The following is an 18,301-nucleotide window of genomic DNA, read 5'->3' on the forward strand; positions in this document are numbered from 1 at the left end:
GGCCTATTTGTGAAAAAAAAAACATGTAATCCACACATTGAAGATAAGCTTACTATAGGTAAGGTAGCCAAACAGGATTTACTGTGCCTTCCACATGTATGTTTAACATTAAAACATGATGTATGAATAATATATACAGTAAATATCCATTCATTTTCATCCATCTGGTCTAGTTTAATATGCAACTCAATTGCATACAGTAAATGTAGTAGGGGGATCCCTACTCTGTCTCTCTTTAAGCTAAGGGGTCCTTGGCCTAAAAAAAAAAATGAAAGACCCCTGATCTAAATGATATCTATCCACTTTCTTGATTCCCTCTGCTTCACACTCACTGATGAAGTTCTGCTGTCACTCTGTTGAGCTCCTCTGCATGCTTCTCAGCTTTGGTTACTATACCCACCAATGCCATAATCTGGATGTTATTTAACTTCTTAAAAAGTTCCCGCTTGGCACCATCTAGCTGAGCTGCATGATTTTCAAATTCCTGCAATTTACACACAATAAACTCAGTTAGCACACTCTAAAAAACGTGTCTCGTGGAATCGTGGCGGTAAAAGATGGCTGCTTACTTTTTTTATTTCCTCAAGCATTAAAAAGATGTCGGTGATATTCTTTAGCAGATCTTTGGTCATTTCAGTCACAGGAAGGAGCGTACTTTGTTCTCTCTCCATCTGTGTTTGAAGATGTTGGCAAATGAACAAAGAGAGGTGAAAACATCAGTATGATACTACAGAGTGAGAAATGATTCGACTGATGCCAGCTATGTTTCATGTCACCTCCAGATGTTGTAGTGCAGTACGAGCCTTCAGGTTAAGGCCCCGTGTCCTGTCGACTCTGTCCCCTGCGTCTGTCAGCAGCTCAGCCACCTCACTCAGAGAAGAGTCTGAGGCCATCAGAGAGTCTCCAGTCTGATTGGTTTCCAAAGGATCTGCCATGTTGTTCCTGATTATGTCCAACACTGAGGGGAACACACAGACTTTTTGGAATTTTACATGGTGACAGTCTGCACCATTACATTGATGTTCATTTCTACGGATGTATATTATAAATGTAGGATATCAGTATCCAGGGCTGCAGTACTTGAGTCCGGACTCGGACTCAAGTCCGTTTTTCTATTGTCTTGGGCTTGTCATGGACTCGTTGGTATTTGAACTCGGACTTGGCCATTGGACTCGTCAAATATTCTAGTTGGTCTTAACCTAGTCCAGCACTATATGCTTTTTTTCTAAAGTAACTTCCTCTGTCAAAACAAAACCATTGATGAAGCGTGCTTGTTCAGAAAACAGGTATTGGTTTAATTGATAATCCATCTAGAACAGGTATTGGTCCTATGCCTGGCTGCGTCATATACCTCAATCATCAGGCATCAATCATTTTCATTTTGGCGTCAGACACAATGTCAGCGAGCACTTTGGGGTACTACGGATTCTTCAGGACAAGTACTAAGTTCAAGAATGTGAACATATCAGTTTTTTTGGGCACCTGTGTTGCTTGTTGTTTGTTACATTTTCCATTGGCAGTCCAGGATGTTCTTGTTAAAGGTCCCATGGCATGGAAATTTCACTTTATGAGGGTTTTTTAACATTAATATGAGTTCCCTCAGCCTGCCTATGGTCCACCAGTGGCTAGAAATGGCGATAGATGTAAACCGAGCCCTGGGTATCCTGCTCTGCCTTTGAGAAAATGAAAGCTCAGATGGGCCAATCTGGAATCTCCTCCTTATGACGTCATAAGGGGAAAGGTTTCTCTGCTTTGCCCGCCCAGAGAATTTGGCCCGCCCATGAGAAAGAGAGAGGCATCATGGCTTGCAAACAAGCAAAGTGGCAGTTGGTCAAGGCCACACCTCCACCCTCCACCTTGCCCCCCCTCTCTCCTCCTCAATAGCATTTAAAGCTACAGACACAGAAATGGCACATCCTAAGGAAAGCTCATTGTAGGACTGGCTCTAGTGGCTGTAATTCTGCACCAAGGCTGAATTTTGGGAAAGAGACTTCAGATACAGTATTAGGGGACCACTAAGGTCTATTGTGGTGACTGATGCTGCTCTCTGTGATCATTCCTGTGTTTTCTTTAACGGCACTATCTCTGTGCAAAAAAGTGTCCAAACAAAGTTAATAAGAAAACGGTATATCACTGACAACATCAGTGAAACATTCATTCAGCTTTTCTCGTCCACACCCACCCTCTCAGGGGTCTCAGTCACTGAGCTTGTAGACAATTTCAATTGTAAAATTACAAATGTTATTGATGCCATTGCTCCCATTAAGGTAAAAACTGTCTCTGATAAGAAAAGATCTCCATGGAGAAATGCCATACTGGTAAGAACAGAAAAAAGAGAGTGTCGAAAAGCAGAACGCAGGTGGCGAAAAACTAATCTCCAGGTCCACTACAACACCTTTAAAGAGAGACTTCGCACTTATAATTTGGAACTGAGGAATGCAAGGCGGTCCTTCTTCTCGGACATTATTGCCAAAAACAATAATAATTCACGTGCTTTGTTTGCTACTGTTGATAGGTTAACAAACCCTCCAGTACCAGTAGCATCTGAACTTTTATCCACAAAGGCCTGCAATGATTTTGCCACCTTCTTCAATGACAAAATTCAGAAAATTAAACAAACAGTCAGTGCTTCCATATCGAGTACAGGGTATGTGTTGTCACAGTGTCCAGGAAAAACAGATTCCAATATGACCCAATTTCATATGATTAACCGTAAAAACCTGGAGGACATTATACAACATCTGAAAACCTCCTCCTGCTGCCTTGATATTCTACCAACGGGCCTTTTCAAAAATGTTGCAAATTGTTTGGCTACTGATCTTCTACAGATTGTAAACACGTCTCTTCTCTCAGGTATCTTCCCACAGGCCCTGAAAACTGCAGTCATTAAGCCACTCTTAAAAAAGAACAATCTAGACACGTCACTAATGAGCAACTATAGGCCGATATCAAACCTTCCATTTTTAAGTAAAATCATTGAAAAAACGGTTTCTCAACAACTGAACCTTTTCTTGTCACTAAACAACAGTTTTGATGCATTCCAGTCGGGTTTTCGACCACACCACAGCACTGAGACAGCTCTTGTTAAAGTCTTTAATGACATTCACTTAAACACAGATAGTGGCAAAACTACAGTCTTAGTATTACTCGATCTCAGTGCTGCATTTGATACGGTCGACCATGACATATTACTAGACCGATTGGAAAACTGGGTTGGCATTTCTGGCTCAGTACTAAAGTGGTTTGAGTCTTATTTAAAGAATAGGGACTACTTTGTGTCTATAGGGAATTATACATCTGAGCATACAAATATGACGTGCGGAGTTCCCCAAGGCTCAGTTCTGGGGCCTCTCCTGTTTAACATCTACATGCTTCCACTGGCTCAAATTATGGAAAACAACAAAATAAGTTACCATAGTTATGCGGATGACACACAAATTTATATAACCTTATCGCCAGGGGACTATAGTCCAATACAACAACTGACTAAGTGCACTGAACAAATTAACGACTGGATGTGCCAGAACTTTCTTAAATTAAATGAAGAAAAAACTGAGGTGGTTGTTTTTGGAGCAAAAGAGGAACGATTAAAAGTCAGCACTCAGCTTCAAACGATAATGTTAACAACAACAGACAAAGCCAGAAATCTTGGTGTAGTCATGGACTCAGACCTGAATTTTAACAGCCACATTAAGACAATTACAAAGTCAGCCTATTACCACCTTAAAAATATATCAAGGGTTAAAGGACTTATGTCTCAGCAAGACTTGGAAAAACTTGTCCATGCTTTTATCTTCAGTAGACTAGACTACTGTAACGGAGTCTTTACAGGTCTCCCTAAAAAATCAATCAGACAGCTGCAGCTGATTCAGAACGCTGCTGCTCGAGTCCTCACTAAGACCAAGAAAGTGGATCACATCACTCCAGTACTGAAGTCTCTACACTGGCTTCCAGTGCCTCAAAGAATTGATTTCAAAATACTTTTGCTGGTTTATAAATCACTAAACGGTTTAGGGCCAAAATACATTTCTGATCTGCTAGTACACTATGAACCACCCAGACCTCTCAGGTCGTCTGGGACAGGTCTGCTTGTTGTCCCCAGAGTCAGAACTAAACAGGGGGAAGCAGCATTTAGTTTTTATGCTCCACATATCTGGAACAAACTCCCAGAAAACTGCAGGTCTGCTGCAACTCTCAGTTCTTTTAAATCAAGGCTGAAGACCTATCTATTTGATGTTGCCTTTCTTTAAATAACTTCATTTCTTATACTGAAGTTGCATTGTTGACACTGTATGACAATCTATATAAGCATATAAAGAGAAATTCCTATTTTATCTGCTTTTATATATTTAACTGTTTTAATTGCTCTTCAATGTTTCATTTCTTATACTGCACTGTAACTTTTATTCTTGTATTTTATCTGTTTTAAATTTTTTAATCTGTTTTCATGTAAAGCACTTTGAATTGCCCTGTTGCTGAAATGTCCTATACAAATAAAGCTGCCTTGTCTTGCCTATATAAAAGAGACTTCAGATACAGTATTAGGGGACCACTAAGGCCTATATAAAAGAGACTTCAGATACAGTATTAGGGGACCACTAAGGCCTATATAAAAGAGACTTCAGATACAGTATTAGGGGACCACTAAGGCCTATATAAAAGAGACTTCAGATACAGTATTAGGGGACCACTAAGGCCTATATAAAAGAGACTTCAGATACAGTATTAGGGGACCACTAAGGCCTATATAAAAGAGACTTCAGATACAGTATTAGGGGACCACTAAGGCCTATATAAAAGAGACTTCAGATACAGTATTAGGGGACCACTAAGGCCTATATAAAAGAGACTTCAGATACAGTATTACGGGACCACTAAGGCCTATATAAAAGAGACTTCAGATACAGTATTAGGGGACCACTAAGGCCTATATAAAAGCATCCAAAAAGCATGTCATAGGACCTTTAAACCACAATAAAAAGACTCAACATCTAAAATGTGAAGTTGCACTTCAGCTTCATGTGAATAAAGTGAAATTGTTATAGTTAAAGTAAATAATATGGCCTAATTTGGTCCTGTCTTTCTCGGTCTTGTCCTGGTCATGGACTTGTCTTGGACTTACTTGACAAAGGTGGACTTGACTACAGCACTGTCAGTATCCATCAGTTCATGAACAGCCAGGGCTGAATAAAACTATTACTACAATAGACTCTTTGTTGCCCTTTTATTCATTAGTTCACATTGCTGATACTGTAGGTGAAAATTGTTACTTTTGGACAGAGCCAGGCAAGCTGTTATCCCCTGCGTCCAGTCTTTATGCTAAGCTAAGCTAACCGGCTGTAGCTTAGCATACAGACACGAGAGTGGTATTGATTTTCTTATTGAACACACTTGTTATTTTCCTGCATTTAAGTGAAAGTGTTGTTGTTGTTAATCACATCTAGAAGAGAAGTGGTTGTGGTGGTTGCAGCTTTGTGATAAGCCAAACACCAGGTGCAGTGGTGCACCATTTTATCAATAAATATGCCAGAAAGCAACCAATGAATAGCCTGACTCCGCCCTCCTACGTACTTCCGCTCAATTTTCATTTTCCTTCAGTACATCGTCTGGGTTTGCAGTATATTCTTGGGTTTTCTCCAGCCAATTTCTTACCGGTCCAATCAGCGAACAGAGGGAGTGGCTGAGAACGATGACGTTGAGGTTGTGCGCTAGCTTGAGTTGTAGTTCCGTAATGGCGACGGAGAAAGATGCGAGCGAAGCCATTCGGTCCGTTGTGGCGACGCTGCTGAATATCCAGAAGTTAAAGCCCGAGCAAGAACAATCTTTGCTGAGTTTTGTTGGTGGCCATGATGTTGTGGCCCGCCTCCCCACGGGGTTTGGGAAAAATTTGATTTTCCAGCTCGCTCCGTTTGTGGTGAAGGAGTTGGCTAAGGCTAATGCTAGCGACACTAATCCAACGTCACGACCAAACGTTAGCTATTGGTCCAGATTCAGATCCAGAGTGGCTCTGGGCAGATCCAGAGTACCTGCCTTCAAGGAAGTTAACACTTGTCAATGGAGAGTGGCCAGACTCTCTGTACAAATGAAATGTACCAGAGTCTGGTAGGACCAGGCTAACCAATGAATACGTTTTTTTTTAAACTCACATTTGTGTGTGTCCTCCTGCTCTCTGCCAGCTCTGTCTCTCTGAGCAGTGCAGCCTCTCGCTCTCATTTCCTGCACAATGCCCTGAGCCTCCTCCATCATCCTGGCTTTGTTGTTTTCAGTAACAGTGACTGACTCTCCAGGTTTCACCCCAGTGTGCTGCTTTATCAAATCTGACAGACCACAGTAACAGAGACACAATGATACGTCTGTAGCTAAAGCTCACTTTGACTTAACCAATCATCTAGTTTCCTTAACAAGTCCCACAAAGTATGTTTTTGGTCCAATCTGACATCTGCCAGCCCGCAGAACAGTGGTGTAAAGTCATGACAACACATAAGCTATATCATATTAATGTTAACTGATGTACGTACCTTGTGTTGCTGTAAGGAGCGCTTCAGCTTCAGAGAGAAGATCCTCTGCCTTTAACTTTCTTCCATTCACATTCTGCAAGACCTTCTCCAGATCTGATACAGTTCTAAGTCTCTGGGAAGTTGGTGAAAATTGGTGATTATACCCCGTGATTATGTGACGGGCTTCTCGTTGCTTTCAAAACCTTATAACAATATAATTCACATTTACTTTTTAATATAAACATTGCAATGATCTTCCTAAACTCCTGATGGAGTTTCAGTTTGATAAACTGAGGAAAATTCACTCCAGGTACCTTGTCAGTCAGTTGACTCAAGTCATCTCTGCCAACATCCACATCTACTTCCAGCTCTTCAACCGTTGGATCCAGGTGCCTCACAGCAGTGCTGTAGCTCCCAACCAGACTCTGCAAAACAGAGGGGGTGTTAAGTACTCTGAACATAGAGAAACATTGTTGTGTGATATGACAACCCAGTCTCACGCCAGTTCGTGAAATGGTCACGTTATTTTGATTTATTGATTCGTGTACAGGTCACAATTTTCTCGTTTATTTTGTGTACAGGTCACGATTTTTGAACGTGACATTTCACGAACTGCCGTGACACTGGGTTGCTCTGGGGGACGCAACAACGGGGAAAATAAACACCACACGCTGGCGACAACAACGGGACAGGCCGCCACACGCGGGACGCGATCCCCGGGTGCAGGGACACGATCTGCGATCTCTGTGGCATGCAACAACGGGGACATGAAACGCCACACGCCGGCCACAACAAGGAGACGGTTGTGGTTAGAAAAAGAAGAACGGGGAAAGGTTGTGGTTAGGAAAAGAAGAACGGGGAAAGGAACCGTCACACGCAGGAGACGCCGAAAACAACGGGACGGTTGTGGTTAGGAAAAGAATAACGCGGAAAGGAACTGAAACACGCGGGACACGATACCTGGTCTCCAGGGTGAAAGTCCTGTGTTGTTTGACCCATCCTCCACCCCGACCAATGCGCGGATTTTTGCCTTATCAATACTACTCGCTACCGTAATCGTTCTGTGATCACGAAATATGCTTCCCATTGAAATACATTAAAATGTGTGCTGACCACACAAAAATAACGTCATTAACGTGTTCAGTACACAAATCAATAGATTCAATAACGTGACCATTTAACGAACTGCCATGACACTGGGCTGGATATGAATAGAATAGAAGTTGGGATATTTTTCTTTTGGCAAGCACTTTATAGAAAATGTTTTAAAGGCCAGCTCATAACTACACACACAGATACCTAAAACCTGCATCAACAGCACCTTGGTTTCAGAGATGTTAGCCTCCAGCCTGGAGAGCAAACCAGGGCCATTAGAGACGTTCTGCAGCTGCTGCTGCTGCAGCCAAGCCAGGGCATCGTCCATCTTTTCCAAGTCAACCAGTAAGGAGACAGTAGAGCTGTCACATTCTGTCAGTAAATACAAGGAGAAGATGAAACACTATTATACAATCTTGTTTTTTTATGTAACTTTTCATGTCAAAACTTGAGCAACGTGGCATCATGACTTTGCGTAAACATACACGCCACTTTCTAAAGCCACATGGCGTGTTATCGCGAGGCTACGTGTTATCGCGAGGCTATGGTTGGTTTTAATGTCACACACGGGGGAAAAGAAAAACCGGTTGGGTTTAGGAAAAGAAAAACGGGGTTAGGTTTAGGAAAAGAAAAATGTGGTAAGGAAACAACACACGCCAAAAACGAAGGAAACATCACACGGAGGACACGATCCACGGTCTCCTGGGTGAAAGAAAGTGGGTGTTTGACCCATCCTTCACCCCGACCACCTTCTCTACGCGGATTTTCGCCCTTTCATACTATTCGCTACGGCGTCAATTCACACGGAAACGCAAGGTAATGTAAGTCAATGGAGGACAAACGGCGTTGATAAACACGCTGAAAAGCGAGTGTGCGTCTTGATAACACGCCAATAACGACATACCAATTTGCGTGTCATACATACGCCACTTCATGAGATCAGTCTGTTATAAGATGAATCTTCAACACAGACTCACCATGGCAGTGAGCACCACAGCTGCTGTTACCAGATGTGATGCACTCTATTAAAAGAAAAACATTAAAGGAGACATATTATGCTCATTTTCAGGTTTATACTTGTATTTTGGGTTTCTAATTGAACATGTTTACATGTCTTAATGTTCAAAAACACTTTATTTTTCTCAAACTTTCTGTCTGAATAAACCTGTATACACCCTCTGTCTCAAACACTTCTTTTAACGCCCGTCTCTTTAAGCCCCCCTCCCGAAAATACAAGTCTTCTCTGATTGGGGTTACGAGAAAACTATGCAAATGTAGTTCTCAAGCCATGAGTTGAGATACTCAGATAGGGGGGGGGGGGTATATTGTAATGAGCCTGTATGTGACAAAGGAAGGAGAGCCAAAACTAAATGGCTTGTTGACTCACATGTTTTCTGATCTAACCCACAAAAAACTGACTGGGTTGTCTTATTTCACAGTTTGTGGGTTAGTAGGCACTCCAGATACCCAAATGTATGTGCACTGAAAGTACTGAAAAGTGAGAAATCTCATCCCATTAAGGCCAGTTTACTGGTCTTCATCGGTTCCTCAGCTCAGGCTTTGAGACTACAAGTTTATACCAGAAAGCCTGCGTTACAAACTGTAGCATGGAGTGATCATTTATCAGGCAGGGAGCGTCCAACAAAAAAGATGCATTATGGAAATTGTAGGCTCATTGTTTTTGGAACCAGAAATCAGGATATATTGGCCTATGCAGCTTGGATTTTGACTATTCTTAAAACATCTGTTTCTTATGAGTCTCTCTCCTTTCCTGTCTTCAATCTGTCCTGTCAATTAAAGGCCTTAAAAGCCCCAAAAAATTATCTTTAAAAAACATAGGTAACTATAAGAATTTGTAATGAATGACTCAGGTTAGGGATAAACTGAGGGTTATGACTTTCTGTTTAAATGAAAGCAGTCTTTATCAAACTGTTATTTGTCTGTATTTGTGTGAAAATATGTACCTCCAGTCAGAGAATCACAAATGTTCAAGCCATCCTTGCAATTGCAGGGCTTGCAGCTGCCTCCATGCACCATTGGATTGCCGTAGTAACCAAATGCACATCTTAAAGAGAGGAAAAACTAAGAGGGGGAAGCTGCTTTTTGAGCTTTCATATTTTCAGTGTCAGACCTACATGCTAATGTCATGTCTGTGCCTTGCATTGAGCAGTGGAAAATAGTGATTAGGATGCAACATTTTAATGCTCTGATAATACAGTAAGATGTAAATTATGCTTGTGTTGGTTTTGTCACTTCTTGAGCAGCAGACACACCTCTCGCATGTGGCTCCTCTGTAACCACGTTTACACAAGCATTCAACCCCTCCTGAGCTGATGTCCAGACAGGCCAACGCAAAACTGCACAGAGACATAATCATATCTTCATATTGCTGCAGCGCAAAAAATCAGCTGAGTTCGGTTGAGCTAGGTAATAAAAAGAGACTGACCTGTTCCATGTAAAGGGACATGGACAGGCACGGCAGGTCCTGTTGGCTGCGTTTCCATAGTAACCCTCTTTACAGCATTCACAGCGGTCCCCAGAGGCATCAAACTGACAGTTCTGGACGTCGGTTAGTTCAAACACAACATGAACACACAGTGTGTGTGTGTGTGTGTGTGTGTGTGTGTGTGTGTGTGTGTGTGTGAGAGAGAGAGAGAGTCATTATCTGCTTTGGCAATATCCGCAATGTTTTCTCATGCCAATAAAGCTCTTAAAATTGAAAAAATGTAGCACCAACCAGACAGTTCCCTGTTTGCTGATCACACTCATTGGAGAGTCCATTGCAGCTACATGGCACACACTGACCCCTGTACGGTCCGGCCCACTCTCTGTAGAAGCCAGAGCTGCACTTCTGTACAAACACAGAGAGCTGAACAGTCAACTGACCTGCTTTGGAAAAACCTATTATCATATTAAGTAATCAGGCTGCAAAGTGATTAACTGGGCATGGACATGGATTTAATCGTATTAATTACATACAGTATCAGATGCATGTGTCACTAAGAAAGACTGGTCTGAGTTGTAAATCAGGGTGTGACATGGAGACAGAAACATACAGTACGTGGTCATATACACACATACATAGAAACGGACCTATGCAAAGGCCTTATGTACCATGATGAAGGTTTAGATATCAAAGATTAAGTTAAGAATGCAAAGATGTTTTATTTATTCCTGAGACAATATTAAATGCATATCTACAGTTGTATGAAAAAGTTTGGGCACCCATGACAATTTCCATGATTTTCATTTATAAATAAATGGGATCAGCAATTTCATTTTGATCTATCAAATAACTGATGGACACAGTAATATTTCAGTAGTGAAATGAGTTTTATTGGATTAACAGAAAATGTGCAATTTGTACAAAACGAAATTAGACAGGTGCATAAATTTGGGCACCCAAACAGAAAAATCACATCAATATTTAATAGAGCTTCCTTTTGCAAAAAGGACAGCCTCTAGATGCCTATAGCCTCTAATGAGTGTCTGGATTCTGAATGAAGGTATTTTGGACCATTCCTCCTTATAAAACATCTCCAGTTCAGTTAGGTTTAATGGTTGCCGAGCATGGACAGCCCACTTCAAATCATCCCACAGATTTTCAATGATATTCAGGTCTGGGGACTGGGATGGCCATTCCAGAACATTGTACTTGTTCCTCTGCATAAATGCCCAAGTAGATTTTGAGCAGTGTTTTGGGTTGTTGTCTTGTTGAAATATCTAGCCCCGGCGTAACTTCAACTTTGTGACTGATTCTTCAACATTATTTTCAAGAATCTGCTGATATTGAGTGGAATCCATGCGACCCTCAACTTTAACATGATTCCCAGTACCGGCACTGGCCACACAGCCCCACAACATGATGGAACCTCCACCAAATGTTACTGTGTGTAATGCTGTGTTCTTTTGCCGCCATGCATAACGCCCCTTGTTATGACCAAATAACTCAATCTTTGTTTCATCAGTCCACAGCACCTTATTCCAAAATGAAGCTGGCTTGTCCAAATGTGCATTTGCATACCTCAAGTGACTGTTTGTGGCGTGTGTGCAGAAAAGGCTTCTTCCGCATCACTCTCCCGTACAGCTTCTCCTTGTGCAAAGTGCGTGAATTGTTGAACGATGCACTATGACACCATCTGCAGCAAGATGATGTTGTAGGTCTTTGGAGGTGGTCTGTGGGCTGTTTTTGACCGTTCTCACCATCCTCCTTTGCCTCTCCGATATTTTACTTGGCCTGCCACTTCTGGCCTTAACAAGAACTGTGCCTGTGGTTTTCCATTTCCTCACTATGTTCCTCACAGTGGACACTGACAGCTTACATCTCTGCGATAGCTTTTTGTAGCCTTCCCCTAAACCATAATGTTGAACAATCTTTGTTTTCAGGTCATTTGAGAGTTGTTTTGAAGCCCCCATGTTGCCACTCTTCAGAGGAGAGTCAACAACTTGCAATTGGCCACCTTAAATACCTTTTCTCATGATTGGATGCACCCATCTATGAAGTTCAAGGCTTAATGAACTCACCAAACCAATTGTGTGTTCCAATTAATCATTGCTAAGTAGTTACAGGTAGTATTATATAATAGTTAATTATTATGCAGCCTCAGAGGGGTGCCTAAACTTTTTCATACCACTGTAATTGTAGCTTTATAAAATCACATGAGAATAAAAAAATTACTTTTTGAAAGGCGTCAGAACAATTTCAGGTGGAGCATTAAATGATTCCTTGACATTGTTTTGCAGCACACACGTAATCACTTTTCTGACAAAAAGTAGAACACACATATATAAGGCGTTACATTACCTGAGTGATAGCGCCTACTGTCTGGTTATTGAAGGAAGGATCACAGAACTTTTTCGTGCTGTGTGTCTTCTCATGGATCTGACTGTGTCCGTCATGCCTAAACTCTGAGCTTTTCTCAGTAGAGTTACAAAACGGAGCAAAGCAAAGCAGAAACAACAACACTATGCTGCAAATCAAAGGTATATTCCACTGCATTATAAGCTATTCAAAAAGCCATGTGAACAGTAAAAAAGCCTCTCCGTCTCTCTCAGAAAGCTCCTCCTTCTCTCCCCAGGTAAACCCTGCAGCAGGTGAACCTTGGAGCTTTTTACGTGCGACACAAAGAAAAGTTGGACGGTAAGAACCAGTATGTGTGGATGAGTGTGAGCTAGTGCATAGTTAGGCTCAAGGTTCAGTGAGGTGTGGTTGAACTTCAGACATTAGGATCTGTAGGAAGCTGTGGATCGTGTATGTGAACTGTGTTTGATTAAACTATGCAACGTGCAGATCAAGTGACAAATACACTTATGAAATGGTTATCACTTTATTTACCAGTCAGTCAAAAAGTTAAAACATTTCAGTTCATCCAGTAGGTATAAAATATTGTTTATAATGGTAGAAAAAATGCAGAAACATTTATTTGCATTGGAAATACAAAGTACCATATTATTTGTTCTGTCTCAAACATATTCACGTTAAGCCCATAACCCCCCCCCCCAAACCATCACCTTGTCATCCCTCCCCTACTAAATATGTAATTTTGTACTAAGTATAATAAGTGGTACTGTAATAAAAATACCAAAGTTTTGCAGTCTGGAGATATAACAAGAAAGTCAAAAATAAACTGTGGCAAGCATGAGTCATTCAGTATTCAGTGAGAGGTTTGTTTAAAATTCACAAAATGTACGTTGGGGTTGCATAATGGTAATTAATCATTTAGTTATTACTCATTTTACAAGTCCCAAGTCAGTGAACTGACTAAGTAATGTCTATTATACAGCAAGTTTGCTAACATTTGCTAAAATTAACCACCATTAGCTTAAAGATTGTAGTAGCAAAATCCCATATTACTTCCAAATTCACATTTTCATTTGAAAGTGGAAGAATGTGTTTTTACTTCTGTCCATAGTTTCACTTAAAATTATTTAAATTGCAGTTTTTTTTAATATTTGTTGAGTTAGACTAATCAATCAAACTTTAGGAAGGCTAACAGTATTTCTGGCCACAGGTTGGTGTGTGCACTACATCCCTGAGAGAAGCAAAGTGTTCACTGTCTAAGGTTCATGAGCTCAAAACGCTCGATGGTGTTTTTAGCCTCCAACGGCGCCTTCCAGGCAGCTAACCCTAACCTTAATCCTAAACATAACCATTGCCAAGCTGCCTGGGAGGAGACGTTGGGGGCAAAAAACACCAAAGAACACTCAAACATGTATACAGTGTCAGAAAGGTTCAGAAAATATGGATGACAGGAGTGTTTTAGAGATGATATGGGCTGTTAAAGCAATAACTGATGTTGTTTTCCGAGACCCACTGACAGCAGTGAAAGAGTTCAGCATTAACACACGACTGAAGCATCTTATCAGAATCACAGAATAGGGTACAAAGCATAGCTCGCAATGCCACAAGTGTTTTTGCCATCTCGGACCATTCGCATGTAGCCGCCTTCACCCCAACTGCTTCCCCAACTAAAACGAAAAAACAACAATTCATATTTAAAGAAAATACAAGAAAGACTTGTACATGTGTTATATAATAGAACATGTAGTGTTTGACAAAATCAACCCATGTTATTCTATATGTGGAGAGTTTTTCTGACCTGTTTTTGATAATCCAGTAGTCTTGGCCTCCTTCAGAACCGTAGCCGACCAGCAGCACCGCGTGACTCAGATTGTTAGGGTTACAGGCTTGCTCATCGTATATTCCTGCAAAAGACATTTCGACCTGGATTAATTTATTGTTTGGCAACCTGGGGGCAGCGGAAACAAGCTGTAAAGACAACAGTAACATATTATCAACTTTAAAGGTAATATTGCGAACTTGTTAGCATACATTTGCTTATTTACACATCAGACAGCAGACACAGAGCAACATTAGCATTCTTGTGGAGTCATTTTTATGTCCACCTGATGAATATAAGCCTAATATTCACTCTCCTTTTAGCTTTATTTTGGTCTCCACCAACTCCTAATTATCTGGCTTTTAGCTGCTAAATGCTCTACTATGTTCACCAGCTAGCTGCTAACTTTGTGCAGTTTGGTGCTGGGCAGGTAGCGTACAGTGGGTTTATCAGAACCAAAAAAGAGTAAATAAGCTGAAAGACATAGCGTCTTTTTGGCTTTTTGACTCTATCGGGGTTTGTCACTATGAGCAACATCTTTCACATAGACATAGTAATTTAATTCCAGGGTTAGGGTCACTTTGACAGCGAATAACTTTACATCTGAAGCGTTTAAAGACTTTATTTTGTTTATTTCTAAAGAAACACGACAATGTATAAAAGGCTCCATTACCTTGTATCTCACGTTATGGCCCCCGTAGCAGACGTTTTTGTAAAAATAGGCTAATGATTGTGTCATAACCACGCGACTTACTGTCGCATAGTAGAGGAATTACCGTATAGTACAGGAGAAGCACGCAGGCAGTTTCAGGGATCTGTTGGTCCATTTATTTAACTGTCTATCTATGGTAAGGACGGGGAGGCGTTCTCTTAATACATCCATGCGGGGAGGATGGATGGGTCAAACAAACACAGGACTTTCACCCAGGAGACTGCTGTTTGTATCCCATTTGAAACCAAAAGTCTACTAACATAACTACATTAATACATAACCATGTCACAGACTTACATCCATAACAAACATTCTCATTTGAACCCAAACCATGATCTTTTCCTAAACCTAACCAAATAGTTCCTTTTCACAGCTTTAACCACTTGTTTAAAACTTGTTTTGGGAGACATTGGTAAACGATCTGTCGTCTAGGTATGAGGATGTCCTGATTTGAATCACCGACACAACGATTTTACAGTTAACCTGAGCTGTAGAACAGGAAGCTGGAATGATCTGCATCAAGAGCTACTGTGATTGGACCGATGGTTGCCACGGCATCAGCCAGAGCCTGCTCATCTCCTTTGGGCAGGAACCTGTAGTCTTTGATATGGGCAACTGCAAGTCTGCTGTCGTAGTAACAGGGCTGGGTGTCCTGTTGAGAGAAACAGAGAGCTTAAAAATAACGGCAAGCTGGACACAGAATGATCACCCGTTTTAAATGTTCTGATGGAGGCTGAGCCAGCAATGTAAGGCTACATTTACATTGCTACGTTTTGGTTTAAAAACAAATATCTTTTGCTACATTTGCACCTCGGGTTTACACTGCTCTGGCGTTTCCCAGCCCCTAATCCAGAGAAATTTGAAAACACTTCTGACCCTGTTTTGGTTTGGAATCGCCGGGGTTGTGTTGCAGTCTCAATGGCAAATGGAGACCTTTGGCAACACCAACACCGACGCCAATGTTTGGTCACCTGATTGGGTCATGATGTCTCGTTTTTTGAGACTAAGCTACTAACGTTACCATGGCAACTACCAGCAATGGGCGGAGTACACATGCTGCCTCCTGTTTGAACCCGGTACACGCATGCCTAGTATACGAGAATGTTCATGAGATATGCGGTTTGGGCGTGTTAGCTTAAACAGATTAGTTCTTCTACTGAAGCTAAAAACACTTGTGTGCACGGAGTTCGCTTTTGGCTCAAAACTCTGCTTACAAACCAAAATGTAGCAATGTAAATGTAGCCGAAGCCTCACCACTGAGGTATATGGGTAGGTGTTTGTCGACTGCAGCCCGTTGTTGACCACGTAGTCATAGGCGTTGCCCATCCAGGCACCACTGCAGCCGTAGGTACCATACGATCTGGAGCAGTCCACCAGGTTTTGTTCACTCAACGATACAAGCTGACCTGTCTTCTTGTATATTTGTCCCTCGATAGCTCCCGTAGTGCTGAAGGCCCAGCATGAGCCACAGTAACCCTGCGAAGAACATTTAAAAACATACAGGAGATTTGAAGGCGATCATGATTCAGTCTGGATAAACCCCACTGAAGATGCATTTAGAAGAGTCTTACCTGGTCTTTCACCTCAGTGACATAACCCATGTTCCTGTAGTCCACAATCGTAGCATCTAACTTTTTAGCATTGATACGCAGCTTTCGGCCCGAGACTGTCTTCCCTCGCTTCACAAACTGGGAGTCTATCGTGGCACCTTGCAAAACCTTGTACTCGTTTCTCGTCTACAAATGGAGAACATAAAGAAGATTGTTTCCCATATGTTATTGATGTTGGCGTATCGGTTAATCAAAACAACTTACCATATTTATTTAAGCCAATAAAAAAAAGAATACACTTAGTTTATTCGGATAGACGGATATACGGATAGCTTAGCCGCCAAAAACTGGAGGAAACAGCTAGCCTGGCTGTGTCCAAAAGTAACAAAATTCATCTACCAGCACCTTTAAAGCTCACTAATTATATTGTCTCCGTTTAATCCGTAAGACAAATTTTAAAATGGCACTTTATGGTTTTACGGGGGTTATCTGCTGGACTTTTTCTTGGTCGGATGCGGTAACTTCCTAGAGTCTTATTGTATGCCAAGCTAAATATTGACCATACAAACATGAGAGTGGTTTCAATCATCTCATTCAACTTTTGGCAAGAAAAAAAAGCAGATTTTTGTATTGTACTACGATGTTTTTTATTTTGACTTGTATTAAAAGGACATTAAACAGTGGCCGGGTTAGCTCAGTTGGTAGAGCGGGTGCACGTATGTAGAGGTTTATTCCTCGACGCAGAAGGTCCAGGGATCGAATCTGATCTGTGATGGTTTTCCTGCATGTCTTCCCCCCCCTCCTCTCCTCTTTCATATCTCAGCTTTCCTATCCATTAAAGGCAGAAATGCCCAAAACTTATTTTATTTTAAATAAGAAAAATACATAAAATATCTGAGCTCAATCACAGATTTAGATTATTTCCCTTTTTTGCTGTTTGAAATCATCAATAATTCAGTCTGGATTTTCAAATGTAGTCTATAAACTTATAATAAGTTTGTTAATGCAATGAAATCTTTATATTTACTTCAAATACTTTGATTTGAGGTTGTAGGCAGTGGAGCTTTTAGCATAGAGAGAAAAACACTACTCCTTACCAGGTCTCCATATTTATTCATGGCCATAGTGAACGGCCTCATCCCCATGAAAAACCCTTGATTATTGTTTTCAATCACGTGCTTGTTTTCCTCCCAAATGGCCCTCCTTTGCACGTCGTCCTGCATGATGACACAAAACACATCACAGGAAGACTCAAGTGAATCAGATCATGTGGACTTACACTTGTATTTGAGATGTGGAGTCGGTCTCACCATTTCTTCGTAAGCTATGCCGTAGCTGCTCTTCCAGACCTCCCACTCCGTCTGGACCACTTCATCTGAGTCCGAGGCCACTTGCTGCGGGCCGCACAGCAGCACAGAGAGCAGCGCCGCTCGCAGCAGGAAGTAGGCCAGCTGCACTATAAGGACAAGAGCACCACGGTGGAGTCACACCTTCTGTCGAGCTCAGCACATCAGAGTAGAAACTAATTGCAAGCTGTTCAATCCTAATAGTTGTGTAGTGTTTTGTAAAGTTATTCTATGCTATACATAGATAAAAACTTATTTATTGTCCCAGAAAGGAGATTTGTTTTCACAGTCAGTTTCATGCACATGGCAATATACACTGACAAATACATCAACAGATAACATAAAGACAGGTATATAGACACATAGAAACTACGATATGAGGAAAATATGTTGAATATCACAATAACGATATTACTTGCGATAAATAAACAGATTTTAAAATGTACTCAGTTCTGCATTTCAGCTGCTTCAGAGATGCTCA

At 41.3% G+C, this 18,301-nt stretch overlaps 2 protein-coding genes across 2 annotated transcripts in view; both read right to left on the minus strand.

Annotated features, from left to right (window-relative positions):
* Positions 1-341: 341 nt before the first annotated feature.
* Positions 342-12,728, minus strand: LOC116058697 (laminin subunit alpha-3-like). The gene is made up of 11 exons (XM_031311526.2): positions 12,397-12,728; positions 10,039-10,151; positions 9,866-9,949; positions 9,557-9,657; positions 8,570-8,614; positions 7,819-7,964; positions 6,812-6,922; positions 6,519-6,630; positions 6,147-6,317; positions 570-958; positions 342-484 (listed from the first exon to the last, which is right to left on the minus strand). Exons 1-10 carry the CDS (start codon positions 12,589-12,591, stop codon positions 768-770), a joined length of 1,269 nt encoding a protein of 422 aa, XP_031167386.2. The 5' UTR covers positions 12,592-12,728; the 3' UTR covers positions 342-484; positions 570-767.
* Positions 12,729-13,804: 1,076 nt separating this feature from the next.
* The window catches only part of cts12 (cathepsin 12), a 6,356-nt gene continuing 1,859 nt past the window's right edge, over positions 13,805-18,301 (minus strand). The window contains exons 2-8 of the mRNA XM_031311884.2: positions 17,785-17,930; positions 17,572-17,691; positions 16,496-16,660; positions 16,179-16,400; positions 15,408-15,576; positions 14,192-14,297; positions 13,805-14,060 (exon numbers count right to left, since the gene is read on the minus strand). Of these exons, the coding sequence (XP_031167744.1) occupies positions 13,961-14,060; positions 14,192-14,297; positions 15,408-15,576; positions 16,179-16,400; positions 16,496-16,660; positions 17,572-17,691; positions 17,785-17,930 (1,028 nt within the window). The 3' untranslated portion in view covers positions 13,805-13,960. The remainder of the gene's footprint in view (positions 14,061-14,191; positions 14,298-15,407; positions 15,577-16,178; positions 16,401-16,495; positions 16,661-17,571; positions 17,692-17,784; positions 17,931-18,301) is intronic.

Source organism: Sander lucioperca, chromosome 11, assembly GCF_008315115.2.
Source record: "Sander lucioperca isolate FBNREF2018 chromosome 11, SLUC_FBN_1.2, whole genome shotgun sequence".
NCBI classification, from domain to species: Eukaryota; Metazoa; Chordata; class Actinopteri; order Perciformes; family Percidae; genus Sander; species Sander lucioperca.

What these genes read in the sequence shown, in the direction of transcription:
- LOC116058697 (XM_031311526.2), bottom strand. Translation starts at nt 12,591, where the DNA reads ATGCAGTGGAATATACCTTTGATTTGCAGCATAGTGTTGTTGTTTCTG. An exon ending in CTGTGGTGCTCACTGCCATG is followed by an intron (nt 7,965 to 8,569) that starts GTGAGTCTGTGT and finishes ATTTACTGACAG; the next exon opens with AATGTGACAGCTCTACTGTC. An exon ending in CTAACATCTCTGAAACCAAG is followed by an intron (nt 6,923 to 7,818) that starts GTGCTGTTGATG and finishes TCTGTTTTGCAG; the next exon opens with AGTCTGGTTGGGAGCTACAG.